This window comes from Typha angustifolia, chromosome 12 (genome assembly GCF_048772165.1).
Source record: "Typha angustifolia cultivar Huaian chromosome 12, ASM4877216v1, whole genome shotgun sequence".
NCBI classification, from domain to species: domain Eukaryota; kingdom Viridiplantae; phylum Streptophyta; class Magnoliopsida; order Poales; family Typhaceae; genus Typha; species Typha angustifolia.
Genome location: NC_133250.1, coordinates 7,949,549 through 7,976,821, shown reverse-complemented (window position 1 = coordinate 7,976,821; position 27,273 = coordinate 7,949,549). Strand labels below are relative to the sequence as shown.

Genomic DNA, 27,273 nt, shown 5'->3' with positions numbered 1-27,273 from the left:
TAAAATCTATTTAAGAAAGTAAGTTTTTTAAAAGAGAGTTAGTTTGAATAAACCTCAAACGAGGTAGACACGTTCATTCCCAAACGTGGAAGTCGTTTGGCCTAAATTTGACACAATCGAGAATAAAACTCATCTCACAAAGACTTCCTCAAATCTATCCCAAGCTTTGACGCCATGATCAAAGACTAAGAAACCTCTTTCTCCCCACTCCTACATGGAAACTAGCCAAATTTCAAACTAGTTTTGGCCACTAGAGAGAATAAAAGGTCTTCTCTTCTCCTCTTTCCTCTGGATAGAATCTAGCCAATCTGCTATAAAAGAACTCTTTAGGCATGCAAATTTGCATTTCTAACATAGAATAGAATAGAATAAAATTAAATAAAACTGAAGACTAATCTCATACGCCTTCCTGGAATCTAATCTATGACCGTAATAATAAAACGTCTAATACCATCAACAAATGGCGACCTGAAAGCAACAAAAGGCAGTCTACACGGCAAAGCTTTTATTTTTATTTTTATTTTTTTGTCAAGAGCAAGGTGGTGATTCTTTATTATGGCAACAAATTTAATGATAATTATAAAAATTTTAAGTTTTATTTTTTAATTTTCTTTTAGAACTAAATGGTAATATTATAGTCAATTGTCATGGATGGAAAAGAAGTCTCTTTAGATTAGTATCTTCTTAAGCCTGCGGTTCAACCACCGTCGTAGTTCTTATATAGAAAGAAAAACAATATAAATTTAAATTATAAATAAAAATATTATAATGACAAGAAGTATTATGCCGATGTTTTTTACATCGGCCTGTTTCTTAGGAGGATTAACTGAGATGTCTAACCTATGTATCGGAGAGGGCTCTTTATTTAGTATATAATTAGCTAATAAGCTTATTAAAAAGAAATTTTCCAAGCATGTTTGTGATAACCAAGTAAAACTAGATTGCCCCAAAAATGACCAATAACGTAACCACTGGATTTATAAGCTTTTGACCGAACCTCGTTATTTTGACTCCCGTGTTTATAAATAACGCGTCATTTCACGCCACTCTCATGAGTGCCGTCGACACAACAACTTTCGCTTTTACTTTATTTGGTTCATTTTTTTTATATTCTTTTACCTCTTCGCCATTATGCTCATCTGATCTAAAATTATTTTGAGAATCATTTACTTCTTTTTTTTTTTTTTTTTTTTTTTTTACTTTTCTAGGTTACTTTCAGAATTAGACTTATTTCAGAAAAGTAATTGATGGTTGGATGCGTCGTGATCGCTTAAAAATAATTGTTTGGATTAGTTTCCCATTTCTAAGTTCGAAAGGAACGACAACCAGGCGGCGTACCGAATCGCTCCTCCTCCGCCACCGCATCGGACCTGACGTCATCTCCCGCGGTCCAGTCACCGCCTCTCGCTCTCTCTATCTCTTTCCCCCATGGGCCAGACCCCTTCCTCGCGTCTCCCCTCCTCGTCTTCCTCTGGCGGAGACGACGCCGGCGTTGACTACACCGCCGCCCTCCCCGATGACATCCTCGCCGTCGTCTTCTCCTCTCTCCCCCACTCAGTCCGCAACAGCTGCTCCCTCGTCTGCCGCCGCTGGCTCGCCGTCGACTCCCGCTCCCGCCGCCGCCTCTCCCTCCACGCCCGCGCCACCCTCCTTGCAGCCGCCCCCTCCCTCTTCCACCGCTTCCCTGCCGTCTCCACTCTCTCGCTCACCTCCCACCGCCGGACCTCCGCCGACAGCATCGGCGACGACGCCCTCGCTGCTGTTGCCCTTGGGTGTCCTAATCTTACACGCATCAAGCTCCGCGGGCTGCACTCGATAACCGCGTCCGGCATGGCCGCGCTCGGCGCCGCGTGCCCTAAAATCCGCAAGCTCTCCGTTTCCTCCTGCGCCTTCGGATCCAAGGGCGTCTCCGCAATCATTAACGGCTATGCGAATCTCGAGGAGCTCTCCATCAAGCGCCTCCGTGGCCTCTCCGAACCCATCACCATCTCCACCTCCTCTTCTCTCCGATCCATCTGTCTCAAAGAGCTCTACAACGGTCAATGCTTCGCCCCTCTCTTGACTTCTTCTTCGAATCTAAGAGTCCTTAAGCTCTTTCGATGCTCCGGCGACTGGGACCCGCTACTGGAAGAAATCGCCGTAAAAATCTCGGGGATTATCGAGATCCACCTCGAGAAGCTCCAAGTCAGCGACCGTGGACTCGCCGCGCTCGCCTCGTGCTCCTATCTCGAAGTCCTCCGCCTCATCAAGACCCCGGAATGCACCGACGCCGGCCTCACTGCTCTCGCCGGCAGCTGCCGTTTGCTCCGCAAGATCCATATCGACGGGTGGAAGACGAACCGCATTGGCGATCTTGGCCTAATTGCGATCGCAAACAAATGTCTTAACCTTCAAGAATTGGTGCTCATCGGAGTCAATCCTACCGCTGTGAGCTTAAAATTGATCGCGACCAATTGCAGCAACCTGGAAAGGCTTGCTCTTTGTGGTAGTGAGACATTTGGGGATGCGGAGATTTCTTGCATTGCCTCAAAGTGCTCGGCCTTGAGGAAGCTGTGTATCAAGGGGTGCCCTGTCTCGGATCACGGGATGGAGTCCCTTGCCATTGGGTGCCCGAAGCTTGTTAAAGTAAAGGTGAAGAAGTGCCGTGGGGTGACCACAGAGTTTGCGGAGTGGCTTAGAGCGAGCAGAGGGTCAGTCATCGTCAATTTTGACACTATTAGAGGGAATGAGGTACAGGACTTGAGTGTGAGTGAGAGTGGGATTCTTGAAAATGGTGGAGATGAGGTGGTGTTGGTCGACCATGATAGGGTTGTTGAGCTTCCATCCGGTAGCAATGGTCGGCCATCGCTGTGGAAGGCTCGGATGAGTGTTGTGGTTGGGAGGCACTTCATTGCTTCTGCTTTCAGGGGTTGGTCACTGGGAAGTATCTGTCCTCGTAACACTTGAAAATTGAAACTGAAGTATCTCCCTTTCTACAGTTTCATTATTTTATTTTTCTTACTTGTAAGTTATTTTGTATCCATCTTAATTAACTTGTTCATGTCTCTCAGATTGTTGTTGTTGTTGCTACTGCTGCTGCTGAGCTGTTGAATGCTGTAATTTTTAAATTGTAGTGGAATTGATGCTCACTTTGCTGATGATGACAGTTCTCTTTTGTTGTATCTAAGTTTAATTTGTCCTTGAATTAGTTTTCCGGTCTCACTCTAGTGTGGTTATTATTGCGATGAACAGGGTCTATTTAAAGGTCCAAGCATGTTTGCCATGAAATATTTTAGTTTAATTCCAGACTGCAATAGATGTGTAGAAGTTGCTTCTTACAAGATGGGCATTCATTATTTGATAGATCATATTCTTTGTAATTTTACATATGCCGGGCAATAAATGCATAGAAGTTGCTCCACTTTATGTTCACTTATTTGAGTAAATTGTCTTGGCATATGAAGAATTATTCAGTATTTTGATCAACTATATTTCAGTTACTTATCTGCTGAGCACTAGAAATGTGGAATTGAGTAGTGAAGCTTGATGGTATTTTTTAGCAGTGGTAATTGTTGTCAGAATCTTATGTTTCACAGTATGCATATCTGGCATTCCAGATCAAATCCTTTTATGGGAACGGAAAGATAAATAAGATCTGTATCACTACTATTGGTAATTGTTGGATCACAAAATTCAACTTAATCATGTTATCTAAAATCTACATATACATTGTACATTGACAAAACATAAGCTTTATAGACTATTAGAGGTAAATATCTTTTCAAGTACTTGTTAAATGTTTATCTTCTTTTACAGCCGAGTATTTGTACACATAATTTGAGTGGAAAAGAATTTGCATGGGCGTATTCATACTTGATAACTTTTTCTTTCCGATAGACATATACAGCTCCCTTCCCTTTGATAGAAAAAGGAACGGTCGAGGGCAAACTTTGTCTAAGGAAGCTCCCATGTAGTTGATAGCCTGCTTAAAACTCCTTTTTCTTTTCCTTCTCCATGCAATTGCCCTGCTTTGATTCAGAGTAATAAGAGAAGGGAGGATAATTAGCTCTCTTAGATTAAATTATTATGTCAGATTTACTTGATTAAGTAAATACGTATGAGTTATTATGTTTTTATTTAATGTTTCTGTGCAATATTTCCTTATCAGTAAGCTTTTACCTGGATACCAAGGAGACTTCTTTGTCATTATTTTGCATTATTCATTTCTTTGATCTTATAAAGAAGTTGGAAAGAAATCCTACCCACTCTGGTGCACTTCAGCGTTTTTTGACTTGCAGCTGGCATTGACATCCTGTGATGCTGTTGATCAGAAATTTAATGTCTAAGTTCCTCCATTTCGGAGTCAACTGTGACAAGAACAACTAATAGGCATTGACATCCTGTGATGCTATTGATCAGAAATTCAATGTCTAAGTTCCTCCATTTCGGAGTCAACTGTGACAAGAACAACTAATAGGTACTCTAATAATTTTCCTTAGAATATTAATGCTGAAGATGATTGTAAGAAGATCAGGATTGCGGCTGCACGTTTAAGACTCTTGACCACCATTATCAGGATCATTTAACTTGGAAGAAGATGAAAGGATCCAGTATTCCAGTTTATTGTTTCATACCTAATAGGAAGATTCAAAGATACTACTTGATTCAGTACAGGCAGATTATGTGCTTCAACAATATCTGATTTAGTTGCAGGCTTACGGGAACATAATGAATGACATAATAAGCAACTGTTCGGTGCAATTACTATGATCTTGTGGCTCTACTTAGACAATTTTGATTTTAGACCCATGAGCATAAACACTTGTTGCTTCTTGATATATATCTAATGGGTTCACTTTTTTCCCCTTTCCTTTCCTTTCCTTCCATTGCAGGAGTTCATGATCTTGTGGGCTGGACAAGGAGTTATCCTTCTCCTTTACCATTTGTTTTGCTAGGTCCATTTATCCACGGAGAAGTCCGAAAACCAGGTATATACTACCATAGTCGTGTACAATGGTTTCAAAAACTCTAGTGTTTAGGTATTTCAAATGAGGCACTAATGTGATTTGAACTTGGGAGCTCAACGTATACCAAATCACATCTTTCAGCTGAGTTAAATTCCTTTGGCTATCTAGTAATTTGTTAGAGTACCGAGATTGAAATATTGGACATTTACTTGCAAGGAAGAAAAAATGATTATGGGATTAAAGGGTTTTTTTTTTATACCAGATAGACATAATATTCTCATTGCTATCAATGGAATATTAAAATTGAAACATATTTCTCTGCAGAAATGATTCAAGCATTTGCATATTGAACAGAGTTGTCAATCAAGAATTACTATTTTGAACCTATGCTTTTGATTAAATTTTTTTGAAGCAAAGCTTTAATTGTTTTTGGATACAACAATTATCACACTGATTTTCTTTGCATTGTTACTCCATTACTTGCTGTCTGTTGTCAGATTATTTGCACCATATCATTTTGTCATGAAAAAGAGAATCAATGAGAAAACAAAGGATATTGCAGCAGGAAGAAAAAACAGCACTGCAAATTCCATTCAAGAACTTGAGTTTACAAGTGACCCATATGCAGTACATAGGATTGAAAATAAAAACCAAAAGACACCCAACATTATTCACTTGTATCATATGCATTACTACACAGCATTCAGAAAATCTGGCTAAAGCAATTCTATTCAGAAAACAACTCCTTGACTTCTTCAAGTGCTTTTGATCACAGCCATAGCTGTGAACCTGCACAGAAAATTTCAAACAAAAAATCCTACCATGTTCAGCAGTTTCTCTTAAAATGTATGCTAGAACATGAGGTTGTTGATTTAATCTTACCTGGGGGATAAGAAGGCTGTCCATGCATTGCAGGGGGTGTGTTTGGTTGTAGTGGGTAGCTTGGAAATGGGCTTGGTTAAGATGGATACATTTGTTGAGGACATGCAGTATTAGCATAAACTCCAAATAAAGATTCTTTAGAGGGATATCGAGGCTGATGCTGTACTGGTGCAGGAGGTGATTACATATGAAGGAGCACCTGTTGCTGCATGTTTGTGCTGCTTGATTCACATAAAGAATCACGGTTAGCTTTCTTATATCTCAAAGGGTTTTTTACATGTATACTGCACAAAGTTCCTTACTTGCGTGTATGCCCTTTTAAATTTCATATTTGCATATATATAGCCTTCAAAAACCAACAGATTTTACATTAATACCATTCAAGTTACTTTTGACAATTATAAGTTAAAATATTAACATTGTAAGAGATGGATATGCATATACACTTATACAGTATTTTCATATATAGTATATACACAAATACCTCTAACTGAAATGAGTATATGCAAATAAGAATAACAGTATTTCCGTCTTTTTACGAATAATTGATGAAACTTTAACAGTCAATAGGATTGAGGGGTATCCATGTAATACTAAGTGTTTTAAGGAATGTACATGCAAAAAACCCTCTCAAAACTCCTGATCGAATGAAGGATGAGATGCGTTGAACCTAGACTTGCTGTTGTATTCTGGAAGTGCATGATCAGTTCCACTTCTCCAGCATACCTGCAGAGCACTCATCATGTTACATGCAGATTAGCTAAACTAGTTGATTAAATTTTGGTTTAGGTTTGGTCTCTTACTTTTGACCAGTTGTCTGGAGTGGCCATGAGGAATCATCTTATCCCTGCATCAGAACCTTGTACAGTTGAGCGCAGAAATGAAGACAATTTCAAGATTATATAAGGCCGACCAACAAGCATGAAGACAGGTAAATTCAAAGAGGGTATCATTTCACATCATGTGACTGTATCATAAGAGCTCATAGATTAGCATAAATGAAGTAAAAGATATTACATAAGCAAACCTGCCACTGCCAATCAACGTTCACTCTTTAAGTGATGATAGTTCCGGACTATGGGCATTTCTGAATGGCCCTTCTATGACAGTAACTTGGAATTTATCTTGGAAGGTGGTGTTCGTGCCTCTATCTGGGCATCATCATCTCAAGAAGATGAGAATCCTAACAAGTCCTAAAGAATTGATTTTTATTGATAGAAGTTGCAGAGATTAACTGAATTTTAGATCATACCATTGCATGTTTGACTGCAAAACTGGGAGTTAGCTGACTGAATGGAGATGTAGGAACTGTCTTGAAAACAGCTCAGTGTCCTTCAAATTGCAGCAACCTACCACTGCAATTTTAGCCATGAAGAGCCAATTGTGATGCCCCATCGAAACCAAAATGCTGAAAAAGCTTAAGTCCGTGACGCAATGCATCTTTAGAACCCTAATATATAGTAAACAAGGAGAGGCTATCTTTCAGATTTTAATTTGTGTAGTAGCAAAACTGAGATCTCTAGAATTTGGTCCCAGACACCTCTAAAGTCTAAACATTGACATGAAACTAAGAGATCGAGAGGATGGATAGGTTTTAACTTTTGGTGAGAAAGTGATCACAAGCTGAATTGAGGTGAAAGATGAGGCAGAGGATATATCTGTTTAATCTGAATTTAAAATAGATTAACATGACCATTTCTGATATATTTATGTGCAAATTAATTTGTTCAAATTTTAAGTGGAAGAGCTAGGTAAATGCACAATATTTGACTATATCCTACTACTTGATCTAGTAATTGGTAATTCTTATATCTCTTATTGGCCATTTGTTTGATGGTTTAAACTTTTAAAAGCTTTGACAATTATGTAACAGTTGACCCACTAGCGATCCTTTTCTGCAAACAAAGGTCACAAGGACTTGAAACAAATTTTATCATTTGTTGTGGGCTTTATTATGTTATTATGTTGTTTGTATACCCTCTCTATGATTGCATTAATTAACTAATGCTTTAAAAGAGTCTTTGCAAGAAAATAAGTAATTAAATGCCACAGCAAGTGAGCTAACCAACAGATTTGTAATTCTTTCGTGGGTCTATAAACTAAAATATTACAGCTTGCACAAAATTTAGTTTCATACTTAGAACTATTATGCATTATTATATGTATATGTATAGATTTACACTCTCAGGTGAATCGTAATATGTGCATACTGGCTAAAATAGATGCTGTAACTGGGTTGGTTGGATTCGGTGGATATGTCACAAAACTAGATCTATATCCATTTAATATTGATGTATTCAGATCGGATGTTAGTCACATATCTAATCTTAATATTCATAATTCCATATTGGATCACGTCTGACTTGAGTAGGATTCTAATTAGTCCTTAATTTATTTAGATATTCGGTTTTCTTTGTTTAGTTCGATTTCAAAAAAATTACTTAATCCCAGACGCAACTATAATCCATGCCATACTGCCGCAGATTAGTATTTGTTGTTGAACTTTTAGTATATATGGTTTCAGAGCCCTCATAGATATCTTTCTACTCTAGTGTCTAAGGTTTGATTCAAATTCGGATTCACCTGATTCTAATTTATTACAACTATATATGATTCATTTACTAAATGGATCATCTAGATCCAGATCTGCTTATTTGTCTTTGAGCGGACAATCTGTTGGATAATTCAGACTTTTGCAAATGGGGACAAGTAGTGTTGATTGACACTTTAAGATTACAATTAGGAATTTAGGATATATAATATTATGTAAAAAAATAATGTTCTTATTATCAAAGTATTTTATCTACAGGAGTTGGATCAATAGAACATGAGAGCTTAGTAACTCTACTTGCCCTTTAGATCTGGATTCTTAACAAAGTACCCGACCTAACAGTCTGATCAACTTAAAAGTTATTTTGGAATTTGGTTTCTTTTGTGTCTTATGGCCTTGTGGCCTTATGGGTCTAGTTTGAAGATGAAAAAGACACATATCATAACTAGAGGTATTTGTAATAGCAAGTGAATAGCTATTTGGTTTGCAAGATACATATATATGTAATGTGTGGTTAGTACGAGATATAAATATTTGATTTTTTTTTCTTGCCAGGAAGAAAAATCACTGGGGGTTTGACAGTCTTAAATTTTTCCATACCACACTGACTTAATTCATGACATTTCTTCTCAAAATTTACTTATGTTGATCAATGGAGTATGAAAATAAGCATTTTCCCTCTAAAGGTAATTTTTCAAACATTTGCATATGGATCATACAATGTTACTCCAAGAATTAGCCCTTAATTCAACAAATCAGTTTTATATGGCATACAGACCTCTAGCTTTTGATAGAAATATATAAAGAGAAGCACTGCATTTATTTGGATACAGTAATTTGTACATTGCTTTCTCTTACAGAGAGTACATAATTGTGCTTATTCATGTATCAAATATTTGCACCACCATCATTTTGGAAGAACAAGCAACATTCTTACAAACTTCAACCATGAAAGAAAAAGATTCAAAGTATTCATCACTGGTCTCACATGAAAGTTAAAATGAAAAAATTGCACATCATCCAAAGATCTGGCACAAGTAAATATATAAGACAAATTGCTCTTCCTTCTTGACTTTCTTACCTTGATTCGATATTACTTCCCGATGTTGTGAATGATAGCTGTGGTAAGACCTAATAAGTTTCAAAGGTGCAATCATACAATGTTAAATATTTACTCATATAGATAAAAAAGTAAATAATGAAAAGCAATCTAATTTTTGTTGATTTAGGCCTTACTGTGAGAGGCTAGGGCCGGAAAAATATACTGCATGTTCGGCTCCTGTTGGTATGTTGGATATAGGATTGGTTGTGACAGATATGTTTGCTGAGGAGGATATGTAGTATTACTACAAAGTCCAGGGAAAGTTACTGCAGGAGAATTATATGGTGCTGGTGGAGAATTGTACATGAATGGCCTAGTTGGATTGTACCCTGTTTCATATCCTTGCAGCTTTGATTTGTTCATGTACATAACAGTGTGATGGTTAGTTTGGCTTCTTTCACAAAATCAACAAAAGATTAAACATGAAGACATGTTGAAGTCGAGACTTACTAGTGCATTTGAGAAGTGCATGATCAACTTCACTTCCCCAGCAAACCTGCATTGCATGTATGTATCATGAACTTTTTGCATGAAAATATTGTAACTAGTTCGATTAACTTTTGGCTTGTGGTACATTACATATTGGGCTCTTACATTTGATCTCTAGTTTGGATCGTCCATGAGGAATCATCGTATCCTTGCGAGAGGACCTTCTGCAGTTGGACCCTAAGACAAGTTCAAGATCAGTGAAAGGAAGGCTGATCTGCAAACACGCAGAAGAAAAGGAGGGAGCTAAAAGGTATGAAATGAAACTTATAACTCCAGATTTTGAAAAAAGAAGAAGGTTATGGCAACATCTTCACAAATCAAAAAAATCTTATGCAATTAACAATTACACCATGATATATATCAAGCCTTTAAAGTGTTGGTGTTATGATAAGGGTTGCCATCATGGATTAGATTATAACAGTTAAACTCAAGGAAATAGTCTCTCCTGTTGGATTTAAGGCTTCTTGTATGATTCAATACTCTCTTAAATTTCCTAATAAATAAAAAGAGGGTCTACATAGACATAAATAGGAAAACTTACTTTCGAAAGACTAAGAAGTAAGAACTCATTTGGTTCGTGCATAAGGTTTTTTAAGAATAATTTTATGCATATATTTTAAATGTAAATTTACTATATTAATAATTTTACTCACATTTTATTGTTTGATTGTAAAACGTAATGATTATTTTGAATAAGCTTATGTAAGAATTTTTGTTTGGTTACTAACTGTGAATAAGTATGTTAATTGTTATAAAAATCTTGCTTAAATGTGCACCCCGTAATCTGTGATAATATTTTGTGCATAGTTTGTCATGTAACTTCCCTTATACAAGTTTTAATTAAAATATGTCTTAGTAAGTGTTTAGTTGCAAAATGTATTTAAAAAAGTCATAATTTATGAATAAATATTTTTCATGCACGAACCAAATGCCACCTAAATAAAAATTTGTGAGGCACATATAAAGTGAAAGTATCATAAAAGATGCACTTAAATATGTAGTACTAGAAGAAAAAAAAAATTCTATATTTCAAGAACGGAGAATAATTACAAGAGCGAACCTGCTACTGCCAATTAATGTATCAGTCCTGAAGGGATTGCTGTTCCAGACAGAGATGTTCATATCCATGAGCCCTTCAAAGAGAGGTAGCTGAAATTTCTCTTGGAACATGGCACTCATTCCTCCATCTGAGCAAACCATTTCAAGCATATGAGAACCTGTGTTTAGAAGGGGGATAAGAATGCTTTATCCCTCTTTACTCCTAGAGTTATTCCAAACCGCTTACATTTTGAGAAGAATAGGCTATGGATAAAGAACTAGATACTTCTATTATCTCCTAGTTAATTCATTGATAAAAGTTAAAGGAGAATGCATGTCTGGATCCTTTATTACGTCCTTTGTGACTATGATTTATTACATGACAGGGCTGCACCAACCATTTCAAGCCTATATAGTGTGTATATATAGATGTAAAGATTTTGATTGCATATATTGATTTGGTTGCACTCCTGCATTTAGGTGGATTCAAAAATTGGCTGGAAAAAAACTAATGAACTCAAGGATATAGAAGAACATACCAGTGCATGTCCGAGTGCAAAACTCTGAGTTACCATATTGAATGGAAACATAGGGATCCTGCCGTGTGAACAGCTGTGTGTCCTTCAAATTGCAGTAACCTACCACTGCAAAGCAATATGGATGAACACCCAAATGCATATTTCATCTTGTAACCTCTCATAGCTAATGGACTGAGGAATTAAAAGGGAGAAGCTAATCCTCAGCATACCTGTGACCTCAAGAACTTGCCCTTGGATCCCTGGAAACGGTGACGAGAAGCTAAGGAATGAAGAAGGTGGATACATGGTTTCAATTTACTAAGAAAGATTGAGTACTAGTAGATGCAAAGGATGAGGTGGAGAAGGTATGTATTTATGTTGCCCCGCAGACATCTTTTGCAGGTCTCAAGTTGTTGAGTGCAAGACTTGGGCCAGTACACAGATGTTGATTCTTTCATGCAGCTTAATCTAGTGTTACATATTTTATAATCTAATGTTAATCATGTACAAATTAGATTTGATGGTTTTTGAGGCTTGATTGTTATGTGGCAGTTGACCCATCAATATTATCTGGTCTTTAAAGCAATGCCCATCCAATTGATATTTGCTCATTGCACAGAGAATTATACGACATATATTTAGATTATTGCAGTTAATAGTATTGGGCTTTTCTTGGTTGACTAATTGCCAAGTAGATAACTTTTGTGCAGGAAATAAATGAGCGGCTCAAACTCAGCTCGAGCTAAGCTCTGAGCTCGATTTGAATTTCGAGCAGAGCCTGAACTAGAATCGGCTCGCTCAGGCTTGGCTTAATATAATTTTTATTAATATTATATATATATTATATAAATTAACCATTGGATCAACGGCTACTATTAGATCTTTAATTATACTAATCTTAACCCTAAATCTAATAAAAATATCCCAACAAACTCATTGCCTAATCTCCTCGTTTCCTCTTCCACCTCTATCGATTGCCTACTTCGACCTCTTTCGGCGATGGCCTCCTCATCTTCCTCCTCCGCCATCCCCTTCTCTGTCGCCTCCTTCTGCACCTCATTTGGCCTTATCGTCCTTCATCGACTCGTCGACAAACCGTCGCCATCTTCTCCTCTCATCCGGCCTTGGCAAGTTGCCATCCTCTGCGCCTCTAATCAAGCTCGACTTAAACTTGATATGGCTTAGCTCGGGTTTGACTCGAGTTGAGTTGAGCCGAGCCTAAACATCTTTGGAGGGTTTGAAATTAATTTTGAGCCGAGAGCTAGAGCTGGCTCGGTTAGACTTGACTCGTTTATAACCTTATCTACATCCCATATGAAGTTTTTTTAACCAAACTAAACCTAGTTTCAATTTTTTCTTTAACCAAAATGACTTACACCCCAAACTTAATAATACCAAGAGGGGTCATTTCACCGTAACTAAATAAAATGCTTAACTGTTAATTATTTTATCCGACCAAAAATCAACATTTTTGTAAAAAAAACAAAAAAATGCTAGATATTTCAATAATTTACTATATAAAAAAAGGGATACACATATGACGCTGAAAAATTAAATATTTAATTGTTAAAAATACTACATAAAAACAATATAGATAAAAATATAAAGAAAAAATTATAACATCATGCTCGCTTATCAATTTTAGGGATAAATATGTCATCCTGAAACTATGGAAGTCCTATAAATTAGAATCATGAATTCCCCAAAGTCCTACAAATTTTACTTTGAAATATTTTCTCAACATAAAACATTGAATAACTAAGCGTTTTATTAGATAAATTTTTCGACATTTCCATCTAAAATTAAAAATCAGTGTTTTACGTAAATAAAATATAAAGAAGGACTAGTTCGGTCAAAAACACTCCCAGACGAGTATCCTACGATGTGTGTGTGTATATATATATATATATATATATATATATATAAACATATAATGCTTAGTGTACCTGTTACAGGCTACTACTATTGGTGTCGTTCTTGGATGACACCAAATCGTATAATCCTCTTTTCAATCCTTCCTATTTTCTTTTATTTTTATAGCTAATGAGCTTTCACCAAATTTTGAGCTGGACGAAAAGGATTAATTTTTTCCAATGCATATAAATAAGACAACTGAGTCAAATCAATACACAATTGCAGCAGTGAGCATTCCTCTTTCTACTTATGAGTTCTCTCTCAGTCGTTGATCCCTTGGTCTCGTATATTTGTAAACAAATCAACAAATGGGAGAACTTATTTCCCACAAAAGATAGAAGGCACAAGTGAATATCTAAAATCGGGATAAATATTTAATGTGCATTCCATTTGCACATAATATCAAACTTTTATGTCTCAATAATACTGTGATACTAGCAAATATTGAGGAATAAAAAATTCATTTCCTTTTGCTCCAACATTTAAATGGCTGGCAAGTGTGCCTGGATCTGCATAGCAAACATCAATAAATTTAACTGACTTTATTGACCCGCTTCTAAAGTTTAAAGAAAAAGAGTATGGATCCATGTGTTCACAAGAAATTTAAGCACAAGATGCTGCAGTATTTCCAGTTGAAAGTAAAATAGAAGAAAAGATAACAGTGTTTTCTTGTACTTTAATACATAAGTTAATTAGTGTCGGTTTAAGTACATAAGCATTTTTGTTAAAAAGAAGTTACAACAATATTGCCTGCTAAGTTTATTCAGGAGCTACCATCTGAAGCAACAATGCTATTCTGTTAATCCTGTAAAAAAATATTTGCTCATGGTCAGGCTGCAGGAATATACCTCTGGCAAGTTAACACATAAGAGTAGTTCTCCATAACAGAAAGAAACATTCAATTTGGTTCTTTAATAAAAAAATTTGATTACAAGGAAGCAGATTTAAAAGGGATAAGGAGGGAAAAGATTGGGATAGAAGCCACAAGAATTTAATTAGTATTCGTGTCAGACATGGCAACAAGATGGTATTTGAGGTGCCTGCACTTCCCAGGTTGCTTCAAGAGTGTGTACTCTAATCATGTTCTCATTTAAGTTAACATATCAACAATTGCTCATGAAAGAATAATACTAACATTCTGAATCTCTGATTACAGAAAAGTGAACAGATATCACCACTGCAAATGCATCAAATGCTATCTCCTGCAAGAAGTTTCTTTCAATAAAAAAAAAAATTAATAGCACTCATTCTTTAGGAAGAGAATAACATCCTCTGAGGAAGATGGTTAAATACATATTTTTTCTTTGTGATTTAAAGAGTTTTATGATCTTTGGTACCGTATGCTTGTTCAATGTAACCGAAAGACCAAGTCTGATAGTTCTATGCTATAGAATCAAATTACTACCAGAGGATCGCTAAAATTGTGATTACAGAAAGGTAAACAACTATTACCTCTGCGAATGCATTGCAATGTTATCTCCTACAAGAAGCTTCTTTCAATAACAAAAAAGTAAGCTCATTCTGTAGGAAGAGTAGCATCCTCAGAAGAAGATGGGCTTGTCCTTCTGTAATGCTGAAAATAGAAACCATCTTTCAGTATTCCAACATAAAAAGGGGAGGGAAATAAGGCAATCAATGTTTAGCTCAATTTACCTGCTTCCCAAAGGAAAATGGGAGGTATCTATATTTTATCATATGACGAATTTGTCGCTTCATTGTAACCGTACACAACATCACCCAATAGAAGAGCAGAATAGGCCAAAAGACAGGTACATCAAATATGGTGAAGAATGTTGCTACGAAAGCAATGCAAAATGCTTTAGTAATAGAATACCTGCAGGAGAAAAGAGAAGATAGCTAAAGTTATCTAGTTATAAAAATATAAATATAGGATAATGACAGTGCTGCCTTCAGAATCAATAAGTAGATTAAAGCATAAAAAAAAAATCTTGCTTGGCTAACGCCCTAACTAATCTGAAAATAATATTTTGTATATGACAACTGGGAAGCATGGAAAAAGATCCAGAGCCTCTCCAACTTTTTATTCCTGAAAGAGAAGGACATTTAATACTCAACATATCACTTTGTAGGGAGTGCCTATCATAAAGATTTCTGAAGCTCAAGTTTCAGAAGAAATGATGCATTGAAACTGCACAAAAAATTACGGATATGAAACAACTCCCAATGCATGCATAGCAATTGCCCTACTCAACATAGTTACTTAACTGATCCTTAATCAACAAGGATGAGCCCAATGATATCTTAGTGTTTCAGTCACAAGTACTCAGCATTAGCACATGAACAGCCTTGCAATTGCTCCTGAGATTAACTCCATAACATTGTCCCTAACAACCACGCAAGATAACCAAACATGGAATGGATAAAATGCCTTGAGGGCAAGAGTCTTCTCACTTCTGCATGATCTTCCAGGTAATCCTATTATGAACCTAGCCATAAACAAAATAAGATACATGAATACTTCATATTTTGAATTTTTTCTGTCCCAAATATGGGGCTCAAGAAGATAGGCCGATTGGATTGCCTCTCATTTCTATAGACAAATATGGACTTAGAAGAAAAGAGAAAGATAAGATCCACTTGACATAAAGTGCCATGCAAACACAATCTCATTGCTTGTTCCCCACCTATCAAATTTCATAACAGAGGCAAGAAAGAAAACATGATCTGAAGTAGATCTTTTGACATCAAAATCCCAACTTTTCACGCAAAAACTTCCTTTTGCCCCCAAAATGATATGCAACAGTTCAATTATACCCAAAAAAAGATCTTCTGACAACTATATCACTAAGAATAAGCATTAGCATGAGACAAAAAAATTATATAACAGAACACCCTCATATCTCGTTTCAAAATCCCAAGTTTCATGCAAAATTAACTAAACCATCCTTTTGACCCACAATTATCAACATCTAATAGAAATTGTACGACCAATATATCTCAAACACACATATCTAAAGACAAAACTAGCATTAGCAGGTGATATTTAGTTATTTACATTAAATCACTGTAGAATACTAGAATTTCACCAATTCTCACATCAAAATCCCAACTTTGCATGCAAAAACTAACCAGACCTTCCTTTTAACCCAAATTAACCAATGCCCAACAGAAAGAAATCAATAGCGCAACAAACAGATCACACAACAACACAATTATAACTGGAAAGGCCCAAAAAGGAGAGAAATCGTACCAGAACTTGAACTCGGGGAGGCGGCGAACGAAAGGGCGGAACTCATCAGACGAGCGGGTGGGGAGGACGGCGCCACCATCGGCATCAAGCGCGTCATGGATCTCGGGATCGACCTGGGGCGAGAGGAAGGCGATGAAGATGTTGAGGACGTAGATGCCGAGCGCGTAGGAGACAATATAATACCCCTCGGCGAACCAAACGCGAATGGCGTAGATGATGGCAACCGCAGCGAACCCTAACCACCGCCGCAGCACGTGCGGCGTCGCCTTGTCGAGCAAGTGTTGGTACCGCTGGGCAAGGGGGGAGATCCACGATGAAATTGCCGCCGGAACGCCGCCAGCGGGCGGATCGCCGGCCGAGGAATCCATCATCATCTCGAGAGGAGGACGTCTCTGAGCAAGCGAAGCTTTCACGACTATTTTCCCAAAACAAAAAAAGCCTTATCTTTATATCTTTTCCAAATTTCGACAAATGTTAGGAGTAATTTATAAAACAATCTATATTTTAATTTTATTATTATAAATATTTAATCATTCAACCTATTGCATTTTGCTTTTATTACCTCAAAATTTTTATATTGATCCATAATTATCGTATACCCTTTTATCTTCCAAATAAAATACAATGATACATACCTTTAAAGTAAGTAGGGTGTTAATGATAATAAAAAGGTCTAAAAATAAAAAATAAATTCTCAAGCTTCAACCAATGACTAGAAAAGAGTCCTTTTTTAACAAAAAACTCTATAAACGTTGCTAAGAAACACAAGGCCCATGTATGCCCTTCAAGTTACAATTTGGGCCCAATTCACCAAACTCCGTTACCTCTCTTTCTTGTTCATAAACTTCACTCACGAAGGTTTAGGTTATACTCAGACGATATCGGCAAAAGGTTTTTTTTTTGTGAGAAGTGTAAACTTACTTAAATTGATGCCATTAGGACTCGGACCTAAGAAAACTTATATTGTCGTACAGTATGAGCTTCTTTAACCAACCGAGCACAATTCCATTGACAACTAACCGTTGCTTATTAGAAACACAAGGCCCATGTATGGCCTTCAAGTTATAATTTGGGCCCAATTCACCAAACTTCGTTACCTCTCTTTCTTGTTCATAAACTTCACTCACGAAGATTTAGGTTATACTCAGACAATATCCGCAAAAAAATTATTTTTGCAAGAAGTGTAAACTTAATTACTTTCTACTTAAATCGATGCTATTAGGATTCGGACCTAAGAAAATTTATACCGTTGTGCAGTATGAGCTCCTTTAACCACCAACCTAGCACAATCCCATTGACAACTAGTTGAGCTGGAGTTTAGACTTGAGCTTGTTTGTTTTAATGAGATGAATGTAGTAGGAGCACTATTTATTAGGTTGGGTACTAGCCTTGTAGGTATAGTTCACAAACTAATAGGTCAAATTAGCTTGGGCCTCAATAGTTGTAACATCAAATACATTGTGGGCCTAACCTTGTTATAATTGAACCCAAGGGGAGAGGGAAAGTTTCACTAGTTAGCAAAACCCTAGCTAGGGGAACACTAGGTTGCCTTTAGGAAGGCAAGGACCACAATGATAGACTACTCCAGCCAGTAGAATCCTATTATTTATATATATAAGGTTTCTAAGCACTTTTGACCAGAATGCATAATGCCCCAGACTTAATATCAAAAGAGATTTTAAAATAGAAAAGCAAGCAAGTTCTACTTGTAAAAAAGATTTCAAACGAAACGCTAACCGATTCAACTAAGAATTTATTAGCGTTTCCTCTTCTTAGATAAAATGCTGATAAGTTTATCGTTTTACTAGCATGTGACCCCTTTTTAGTAGACAGTACCGTTATATAAAATTTGGAAGAGGGCTAGTTTGGTCGGAAACTCGGGTTTAAAGTGGGTGAGATGGTAAAGTTATTTTTGGTGCATGTGAGGAGTGGGAGTGATGATAAATGCCCTGCACCTCCTCCTCCTCCTCCTCCAAGTGGTGAAAGTGAATGCACGTGAAGCACTGGATGCCACCAAACCACATGCTTGATGCAAAGAAACACACCAATCATTTCTAGGGTTTGGGTTTGTGCACTTTTGACATGGAAGCCATGTGGTGCTGCAGGAATTAACATGCATGGGTTGATTTAAAGGGACTAAAGAGGATCGATTTCCCCCCTCTCGCAAAGTTTGCAAGAAACCGGGGTCGGGATTCGATATGGGTTCTAATAACGTATCGATCACATGTACCTGACAGTTATGCTTGCACTCGCTTTGACTCCATAGAAGCCAGCGACTCCTTTGTTCGATCAGATTCGGATATGATTATAATTGCAATCTGTATTAGCACACATCCGACTGTCTTAATCGCAGTCCGTCCGTCGGAGATCGTAAAATTTATTTTACGTATATAATAGTTTATATTTAAATTTACAAAAATGTCCTTCTCATAGTTGCGTGTGCGAGGACCCGCTTTTATTGCAAACTTTATGTCACGTTGGATATTTATCAATTATTCCATCACATCATACTCCAACTCTTTGAATTATTTGCCAGTGAAAAAAATACCAATATATATATATATATATATATATATATATATAATTGGATTCATATGAATATTTACCCATCTCTCTAAACTTTTATTTTGTAGTATTATAAACAAAAATAAATAAATATTTTATTTTATATTACCGATTAGTATTCATAGATAGGATTGATTTATATACTACCCCACTTATAAAGGCTTAAATAACTAAACATCAGAGGAGTCCAAAACTCTATGAAGAGCCCGTGATGAACATACATAAACCTTTTTAAAAGTTAAAGACTTTGCTAAGATCCTCATCAGAATTCAATAGATATTGATAGTAACACCTCACCCTTTTCATTTTTTAACATCAATCCTTGAAAAAAGAGTCCTTTTAATCACACTGGTGAAAAGAAAGGCACATTTCATCTACTTACCATGCTATTAAAGTTGCAAAGTTTCATTGTCAGTAGTTAGAGGTGGATTTTAGGAATTTTGGGGAAATTTACTAAACACACCCTTAGTTTTGTGTTTACTATCGTTCACACCCTATATCGTATCGATATTTATTATTCGACCATATATTTTGCTTTTAATATCTCAGAAACACCGCCACAAATCTTTTACTTCCCTAATAATGTTAAACAACTTCTTAGATCAACATTTCTCTATTTCTGAATCAAATATTAATGACATGACACTCACATATTATTTATTAATAGATTAAAAAACAATTTAACGTCCAATAAAGGATATTCCAAATATTTTTATTTTTCATTTTAAAAGTAATATAATATTCTCTATATCATCAGCTGCTTTTCGAGGCATTAAATCTTCATTATAATTTAGAAATAAGAGCAATTATAGAATATATATTATTATTCATTATTTTCAAAACAAAATCTTTATTATAAAAGTAATTATTTTTATATTACATAAAATTAAGATAAATATTTTTTAACTTAATATATAGTGGATTATTGGGATAAATAAGAGTAAATGTGATATAAAATATAATTATGATGAATAGTATTTATATTCTAAAATAGGGCGATCATAATATTTAACTGTTATTTTCAAATAAGCGGCTATACTCAAAATGAATGAAATGTATGGGCCAAAATAATAATTTAAGACCCATATAGTAGGGAGTGAAACAATTATGAAGGTAAAACATAGTGTGTTTTCTTAGTAAATTATTTGAAATGTTAATATCATGAGGTTGTGCAATTTAATTCAAGTACTAGAATGTCTTGCAGCAATGTTGTTGCATGTAGTGCTGAAAGCAACCATACATCACTTTATAGAGATGATTTTAAAACATAGACAGGAAAATTAGATAGTGTGGGTACTTCATAGTTAGGTAGGATATCATAAAATTTCATAATAATACTAACAGCCTACATGGACTAACAACATAATGTGATGTGAAATTCTATCATTCTGTTACTTTATATCAAATTTTAGTTGAGCCATCACTAATCTCTACCGACATTGGACTTGTATTATTATATGTGATAATCGTTGTATTTTTAAAGAGCTTAAGTTGAGAAAGAATGATTTTTCTGTATAAATTTAGAATTATATATACATATATATATATATATTAAGATTTATAATTTGGTAGCTAATCACCCCCCTAAATTAATTAAGGTACTATTAATTCAAGATAGTTGGGTAACAAAGTATTTGAGGGGATCTACAATCTTACTTAAATGTATTCTTTTGCTAACAGATTGGCTAAATTCTAGAACTAAATGGAGATAAATTATGGCGAAATTTTTTATTTTGACATTAAATGCATGAATGCATCTTTTGTTTCTTAAAATATCATGACTTCCTAAAGTCTATCTATCTCCGGTGGTGTCGGATTCTAATAGTTCATGACAAATTTTATAGGTTTGAATTTCTCCGATGATGTTGAGATTGATATTTAGTAAATTTTCTACTAAAATACTAACTATGTGTGTATGATTTGAACATGATGCTGTTTGTCGTTTGAGAGAATTGATCCGGTTGTCAAACCTATTGCTCCGTTATTTTTCGCTTGTCTAAAAGCCACAAAATGGGCACATTTTTAGAGTCTTTTTGACCACTCTATTGAGTGTACAGCATGGTCAAGCATTAGGGGTGAAAACGGGTCGGATTAACTCCGACCCGACCCGCTATCCGACTCGACTCGGATCGGATTCGGATAAAAAAAATCTATCCGACTCGGATTCGGATTCGGATTCGGGTACGGGTCGGATAAATTTTTCGGATTCAGATACGGATATCGGATATCCGTTTACCCACATATTTTTTTAAATGATTTACAGTTTTTAGTTTGCTTATTTAAATAGTAAGTATTAATATTATTACTAATAATACGTTATATATTATTTATATAGATTAATTTATCTAATTTTATATATTTAACATACAAAAAAAAAATTTGTTGTAAAACTCTTAATAATTTTGTATTAATTATATTTAAATAAAATATTATAATTATTTTAAATTTAATTAATATCTGTTTAAGATCCGATCCTTTATCCGAAAATTATCCGTATCCGTTTAGTTAAGATATGGTTTTAAATTTTGCTATCCGTCTAATATCCGTATCCGAATCCGTATCCGAACTAAAAATACGAATCCGGATATGGATTGAGCACTATCCGATCCGTATCCGATCCGTTTTCACCTCAATCAAGCATGTATATCACCCAGGAATATTAAATTTGGGGATCCCACAAAATGGTAGGAGGTACTTTGTCTTGTCAATAAATGGAAGAAGATTGAGCCTTGTTGGGTCCCATCTTGGCATAAATATGGGTCAATTTGTTGCTCCTCAACTACCAATTGCTTTACTATGGCAGATGAAATATTTGACATCTGAGGAGAATACAAAGCCAGCTATAACAACTAAAAAGTTCCAAATTTAAAGGCTTTAAAAGAAAAGGATTTGAGTTTTGATTTGGAATTTAATTATTAAATGAGTTGGGTTCTTATTTGTTCATTCAAATCTTTTAATATTAAATAAAGTCTAGAAGCCCCTCAACTTGCTAACTAGAGAAGGCTTGATCTATTTAGTGTGTTGTGACCCATGAAATATGTTAGGTTGGGTGAGTATTGAGTAATAAGTTAATGGTTAACACCGAGAATTTGAACCCAGTCGCCGACTAATAAATCACTAAAAAAAAGTATCTCAAGCAGAGGTGGTGGCAAAAATTGACATGACCAGATAATTCAATATGATACCCTGATCTTTAAACGGGTTTAATTTTAGTCTAATTGAATTCAGGTCATCAATCTATCTAACCTGATTATCAAAAGGATCATATTCTTATTTATTATCTATATTTAATTAACTAGTTTATGATCCAATTTGTCATCCGTTTGTGACATAATAACTAATTTATGACCTAGCTAACCCATGTATAACTGAAATAACTCGTTTATAATATTTTAAAAAAACTCACTTATAATCCAAGAAACACCATTTACCATAAGATAAATCAGTTTACAACTCGAATAACTTAAAAAAAATTAAATAAAGTTGTGTCATCCCATAATCCATGTAACCCATTTAATAAACAAATTATATTCCTGCTTAAAAAATTTGACCGGTTTAATAAATAGGTAATATACATATTTGCATTATTATAACACCTCTAATCTAGAGGTGCATTTAATTGCCAAAAGATGTAAAAAAAATAAAATATAGTCTAAGATTGTGCACTTGTGTTGCACAAGACTAAGAAAGAATTTAAGAGAATATATATATATATATATATATATATATATATATATATATATATTGATCAAGCATTTGGTGTGATCTAATATATAATAAGCTTTTCATGTCAGAAACTTTTATTATACATCTTACTTTCTGCTTTAATTATTATTAAAATGTAATCCTATATATACATATATATATTATTTTTAAGTAATTATTTTATTTCCAACTTTTCTCTCTTTATTTCTTCTTAAAAAGGGCAAAATAATTCCTAAAGAACCTAACATTAATTATGTGACTGGGTGCATTAGAGATTTTCTTTATAATGAGGAGCTTATATGGAAATAGACAACAGTCTGAGAATTTCGAAGTAATTATTCCTATAATAAAAATAAAAGATAATATATTTTTTTATAAATAATTTCATTCATTTCTGTATTATATATGAAAAATAATATTAGTTCAGATTGTTATAAATTCAATTATCTCTTTTTTTTAATAAATAATTAAAATTTATGAGAGATAGAGGGGGACCAACGTGGAAAAGAAAGCAAACAGCGAAGCCACGTGAGTGGGGGCGGGGCCACGTGAGTCCATTTTCCCCTCCCACTCAGTTTTAGGGCACCACTTTCCTTGCCCTCCTTTCAATGGAATATAATTAATCATAAATGCATACCCACTCTCACTCCCACTCTTTAAATTGGTTTATTGGTTTATTGGTTTTTTTTTTTAAATTAGAGGTATTTTATCTTTTATTTAACACCCTCGGTTATACTTTTATTTCAGTTTATATAATCGAGATAATTCTACTTAGACTCTCCTAAATTATAATTATTTTTTATATACACTTTCTGATCCAAAAATTTCTTAGTTTAAACGTTTCTATAATTATTTTTTTAATTTTAAAGAGGTATATATGTATATTTTTCTTAGTTTAGAAGATATCTATGGGTAATAAACATGGTTGAGTGTATATATAAAATAGTGATAGTTTAGAAGGTCTAAGTGGAATTATCCCTACATAATCTCTTTTCATTATTTTTAAGTCGAATCTTGCAATTTTTTTTTTGTTCATTATATCATTTGGGAAAATAAACTTGAGTTCACGAAGTTTTACATTTATTTTTAATTTCTATAATTCATTTCACAAGAATAGCCATGCATATGCGACTCTCGTTATCCCTATTGAATAATTAATTGATCTAAAAGCTCGAGTTATTAATTTGACCAATAATATTTATTATGTATTTAACAAATTTACTCACGTGTTACCCAACTCCTAGTACTACACATTGATAGATAATAGTTTATATAAATTGCTGAATTAGAAAGAAACTTTATATGAAAATTTACTTCACTAGGACATAGCAATTTAGTTTTAAATTTCTACAAAGATTGTTGAACCATATCCCACACAATAAAACTCATCTAAATTTATATTTCAATTTTAAAGCGAATTAGATGAGTAAAAAATAATAATTATAGCAGTAAATTTAAATAGTAAAAAACTCTACTACAAGCCCATGCAAAAAGTTGAAGAGGAATCTACCATGCCAAGTGTTGATGCCACACTCTCTTTAGGAAATTTATAGCTGAAGACAGCAGAGAGAAGAATCATAACTGGAGGAATCATTTGGCTTCACAAAGGGAGGCTCCTCAATAAAGTGAGACCTTCCATTCCCTTCTCCTTTTTGTATATGTTATGCAGAGAGAAAATTATCTATATTCATATATATATATTAGGAGAGAGATAGAGAGAGATGCCTCTACTCAGTATCAGTTTATGTATATCACTTTTTAAGGACAAAATAGCCTCATTTTCTCTTATGTAATCTCACTAATCAGATCAAACTTTTTTTTAGTTAATTAACGTTTCATAGCTTATATGATGTGGTAGGGGCATAATATAAATGCATGTAAAGACCGGTGATTATCAAGATGGTAGATTTTAAATTCTTATTACAGTCACGTCAAATGTCAATGCATCTTTAGTAATTAAACGAGAAGATATAGAATAATTCATTAAATAGTATAAAAGAATTTCATTTCGAGAAAAAAAAAGTAATTTTATGTTTTAAAGCTACTTTCACTATTACAATATCAGTCTTTTGCTATTTATTGACATAAAGGCATAATATATATTATTAATTGGCTAATTATGTGTTAAGCTTTTCTTTTTTTCTAATATTACAATGAGGTGCATCACTCATCTGTTATCTAGTAATTGAGATTTTGGGTCAAGTGGTTGTCTAACAATGTAGGGCTTTGCTCATCATCAGAAGAACTAAATTGCTAGTTTTTGGAAGACAAATTACAAGTAGTAAAGCATTTCATGAAATTAAAGTTTGATCCAGTCTACATTGGAATTTTCCGGACAACTATCAAATTATTCTTGCACTAATGTTTGGAATGATTGCAATCCAATAAGGGTAGCAGCATGATGGTGCCATCATTCACACCTATACCTTGCTAACAATGAATACAACTAGGGCAACAAAAAAGAGAAACACAATTATTGCATTTTGTCAAATTAATTGCAAGCATTTTTTTTAAAGACTTGGTCATTGTCATACTATGTATATATTACAAGTAATTACTACACTAGCTAATAGAAAATTAATGTGAAAATAAGATAAGCTAAGTTTTGAGCTAATTTTGACATTAGAAAATTAATCATAAAAGTCTTCAAAGTAATACAAGTAGCAGTGTGGGGGAAAAGAGAAAAAAGAAAGGATCATGATCAAGAACAAAAGCTTTTGTAAAGATAGGATGCTTCCCTAAAGCCAATAAATAAGTTGCTATTGAGCTTATTAGGGAGTAATCTATCCTTTTATTTAGATTCATTATATATATACAACATGTATATATATACTTCTTTAGCCTTTATTCTTATTACTGGAAGAAATTTATAATAAATCCCTCACCTTAATTGCTACCATTTTTCTATTTTCTTTTTCTATTGCTATTATCTTTTATTCTTCTCTCTCTCTCTCTCTCTCTTGTTCCTCCATAGTTTCTTGCTGAAGAAATGGGAGACTTTGGAACCTAGTGAGAGTGACAGGAAGTGGGAGAGAAAGGCATGTTGACATCTCTCTCCCAACTTCCAGAGGCATGCTCGCATGTTCTCTCATGGAGCAAAGCCACTGCCCACCTCCAACCAACTGCATGCATGCATACATACCCACATATAACCTAAACCTAGCATGCATGTGATGAGCCTGGTGGTGTGATTAGGTATTATTATCATTATCATTATTAATTAACATTGCTTGGGATAAGAGGAGAAGAGGAGAGAGAGAGAGAGAGAGAGAGAGAGAGAGAGAGAGTGGGCTTAGTTTGGTTTGGCTTGACCAGCTTGCCCAGCTGTACTAAACTAAAGGACTCTTCTTTCCTCAAAGTCCTATTTTGTGCAGCTGTCCCATGCAATAAAGAAGGGAACAATGCCCACTGCCACTTGCCATGGCCCTTTTCCCTCTGCCATCCATGCAGGGGTAGATCTGTCATCCTATCTAACCACATTCTTTCTTCTTCTTCTTCTTCTTCTTATTTTCCATCAATAATATGAGCATTGCCATAGTTCTAAGTTCACCCTTTACCATTGATACACAAGAACACTGACATGATTGGTGCAAAAAAAATAATTATATATTATTTTTTGTCCATATTATCATCCTTAAAGGAAGAGCTAATATATTTTACAGTGAATTTTATTTTTAGTATACCTATAAAAGAGACGTTGAGATAAAAGAACACTAGATGTTAAGCTAATAAAGAAAGTGCATCTTGGTCTTTATTTAATTATTTTTTTATTATTCTGACTAATGACTAGTGACTGAGAGAATATATATTTTAATGGAGAGTTTTGGACCTAAGGTGAGATTGTGATATGGCCAAAAAAATAAAAATAAAAATATTCGATGAAGTTGGTAAGTTTGATTCACCCAGATAGATTGATAAATAGATAGAGAGATGGTTAAAAAAATTAAAATTAAAAATTAAAATATAGTGAGGGGGGTAGAATGGTCATTTTGTTGCCTTATAAATGTGTATATATCATTGGGGCCCACGTCTTCTTGTCAAGTAAGTGATGGCTCATGGCGATGGAGAGCATCAGAGGAAAAAGTAGTCCCACATATTCTGGTCCGTCCAACTGTGCCCCCTGGGCCACGACATGAATGAAATACCCATTACTCTCATTCAATTCTACAACTAAATCCACTAACCAACCAATTCTCTCTCTCTCTCTCTCTCTCTCTCTCTCTCTCTCTCCCTCACACACACACAGTCTGGGTTAATTATACTTAGATATTACAAACTATTAAATTTATTTAAATATAAAATATAAAGATTATTGTTCTCTAATACTTTAAGTTTTTAGAGTAATCGATGAG

General features: G+C 34.8%; 3 protein-coding genes across 3 annotated transcripts; 1 reads left to right on the top strand and 2 right to left on the bottom strand.

Annotated features, from left to right (window-relative positions):
* Window positions 1–1,213: 1,213 nt before the first annotated feature.
* Window positions 1,214–3,140, top strand: LOC140771954 (F-box protein At1g47056-like). Its single transcript, XM_073113808.1, has one exon. The coding sequence runs from the start codon at window positions 1,429–1,431 to the stop codon at window positions 2,944–2,946; it is 1,518 nt and encodes a 505-aa protein (XP_072969909.1). The 5' UTR covers window positions 1,214–1,428; the 3' UTR covers window positions 2,947–3,140.
* Window positions 3,141–5,527: 2,387 nt separating this feature from the next.
* Window positions 5,528–11,884, bottom strand: LOC140771956 (uncharacterized). The gene is made up of 11 exons (XM_073113809.1): window positions 11,757–11,884; window positions 11,548–11,652; window positions 11,031–11,187; window positions 10,076–10,147; window positions 9,932–9,977; window positions 9,616–9,829; window positions 6,846–9,510; window positions 6,632–6,675; window positions 6,444–6,554; window positions 5,829–6,046; window positions 5,528–5,735 (listed from the first exon to the last, which is right to left on the bottom strand). Exons 1-7 carry the CDS (start codon window positions 11,830–11,832, stop codon window positions 9,473–9,475), a joined length of 708 nt encoding a protein of 235 aa, XP_072969910.1. The 5' UTR covers window positions 11,833–11,884; the 3' UTR covers window positions 5,528–5,735; window positions 5,829–6,046; window positions 6,444–6,554; window positions 6,632–6,675; window positions 6,846–9,472.
* A 2,079-nt stretch (window positions 11,885–13,963) lies between these two features.
* LOC140771597 (protein RER1A-like) lies at window positions 13,964–17,081 on the bottom strand. The gene is made up of 4 exons (XM_073113154.1): window positions 16,652–17,081; window positions 15,094–15,274; window positions 14,893–15,013; window positions 13,964–14,245 (listed from the first exon to the last, which is right to left on the bottom strand). Exons 1-3 carry the CDS (start codon window positions 17,023–17,025, stop codon window positions 14,957–14,959), a joined length of 612 nt encoding a protein of 203 aa, XP_072969255.1. The 5' UTR covers window positions 17,026–17,081; the 3' UTR covers window positions 13,964–14,245; window positions 14,893–14,956.
* Between the last annotated feature and the right edge of the window lie 10,192 nt (window positions 17,082–27,273).

Coding starts and splice junctions, on each gene's coding strand:
- LOC140771956 (XM_073113809.1), bottom strand. CDS start 11,832: ATGTATCCACCTTCTTCATTCCTTAGCTTCTCGTCACCGTTTCCAGGG. Junction 11,188..11,547: donor TTGCACTCGGACATGCACTG/GTATGTTCTTCT, acceptor TTCTAAACACAG/GTTCTCATATGCTTGAAATG. Junction 9,978..10,075: donor ATCCAAACTAGAGATCAAAT/GTAAGAGCCCAA, acceptor CATGCAATGCAG/GTTTGCTGGGGAAGTGAAGT.
- LOC140771597 (XM_073113154.1), bottom strand. CDS start 17,025: ATGATGATGGATTCCTCGGCCGGCGATCCGCCCGCTGGCGGCGTTCCG. Junction 15,275..16,651: donor CTCCCCGAGTTCAAGTTCTG/GTACGATTTCTC, acceptor TTTCTCCTGCAG/GTATTCTATTACTAAAGCAT. Junction 15,014..15,093: donor CATTTTCCTTTGGGAAGCAG/GTAAATTGAGCT, acceptor TTCTATTTTCAG/CATTACAGAAGGACAAGCCC.
- LOC140771954 (XM_073113808.1), top strand. CDS start 1,429: ATGGGCCAGACCCCTTCCTCGCGTCTCCCCTCCTCGTCTTCCTCTGGC.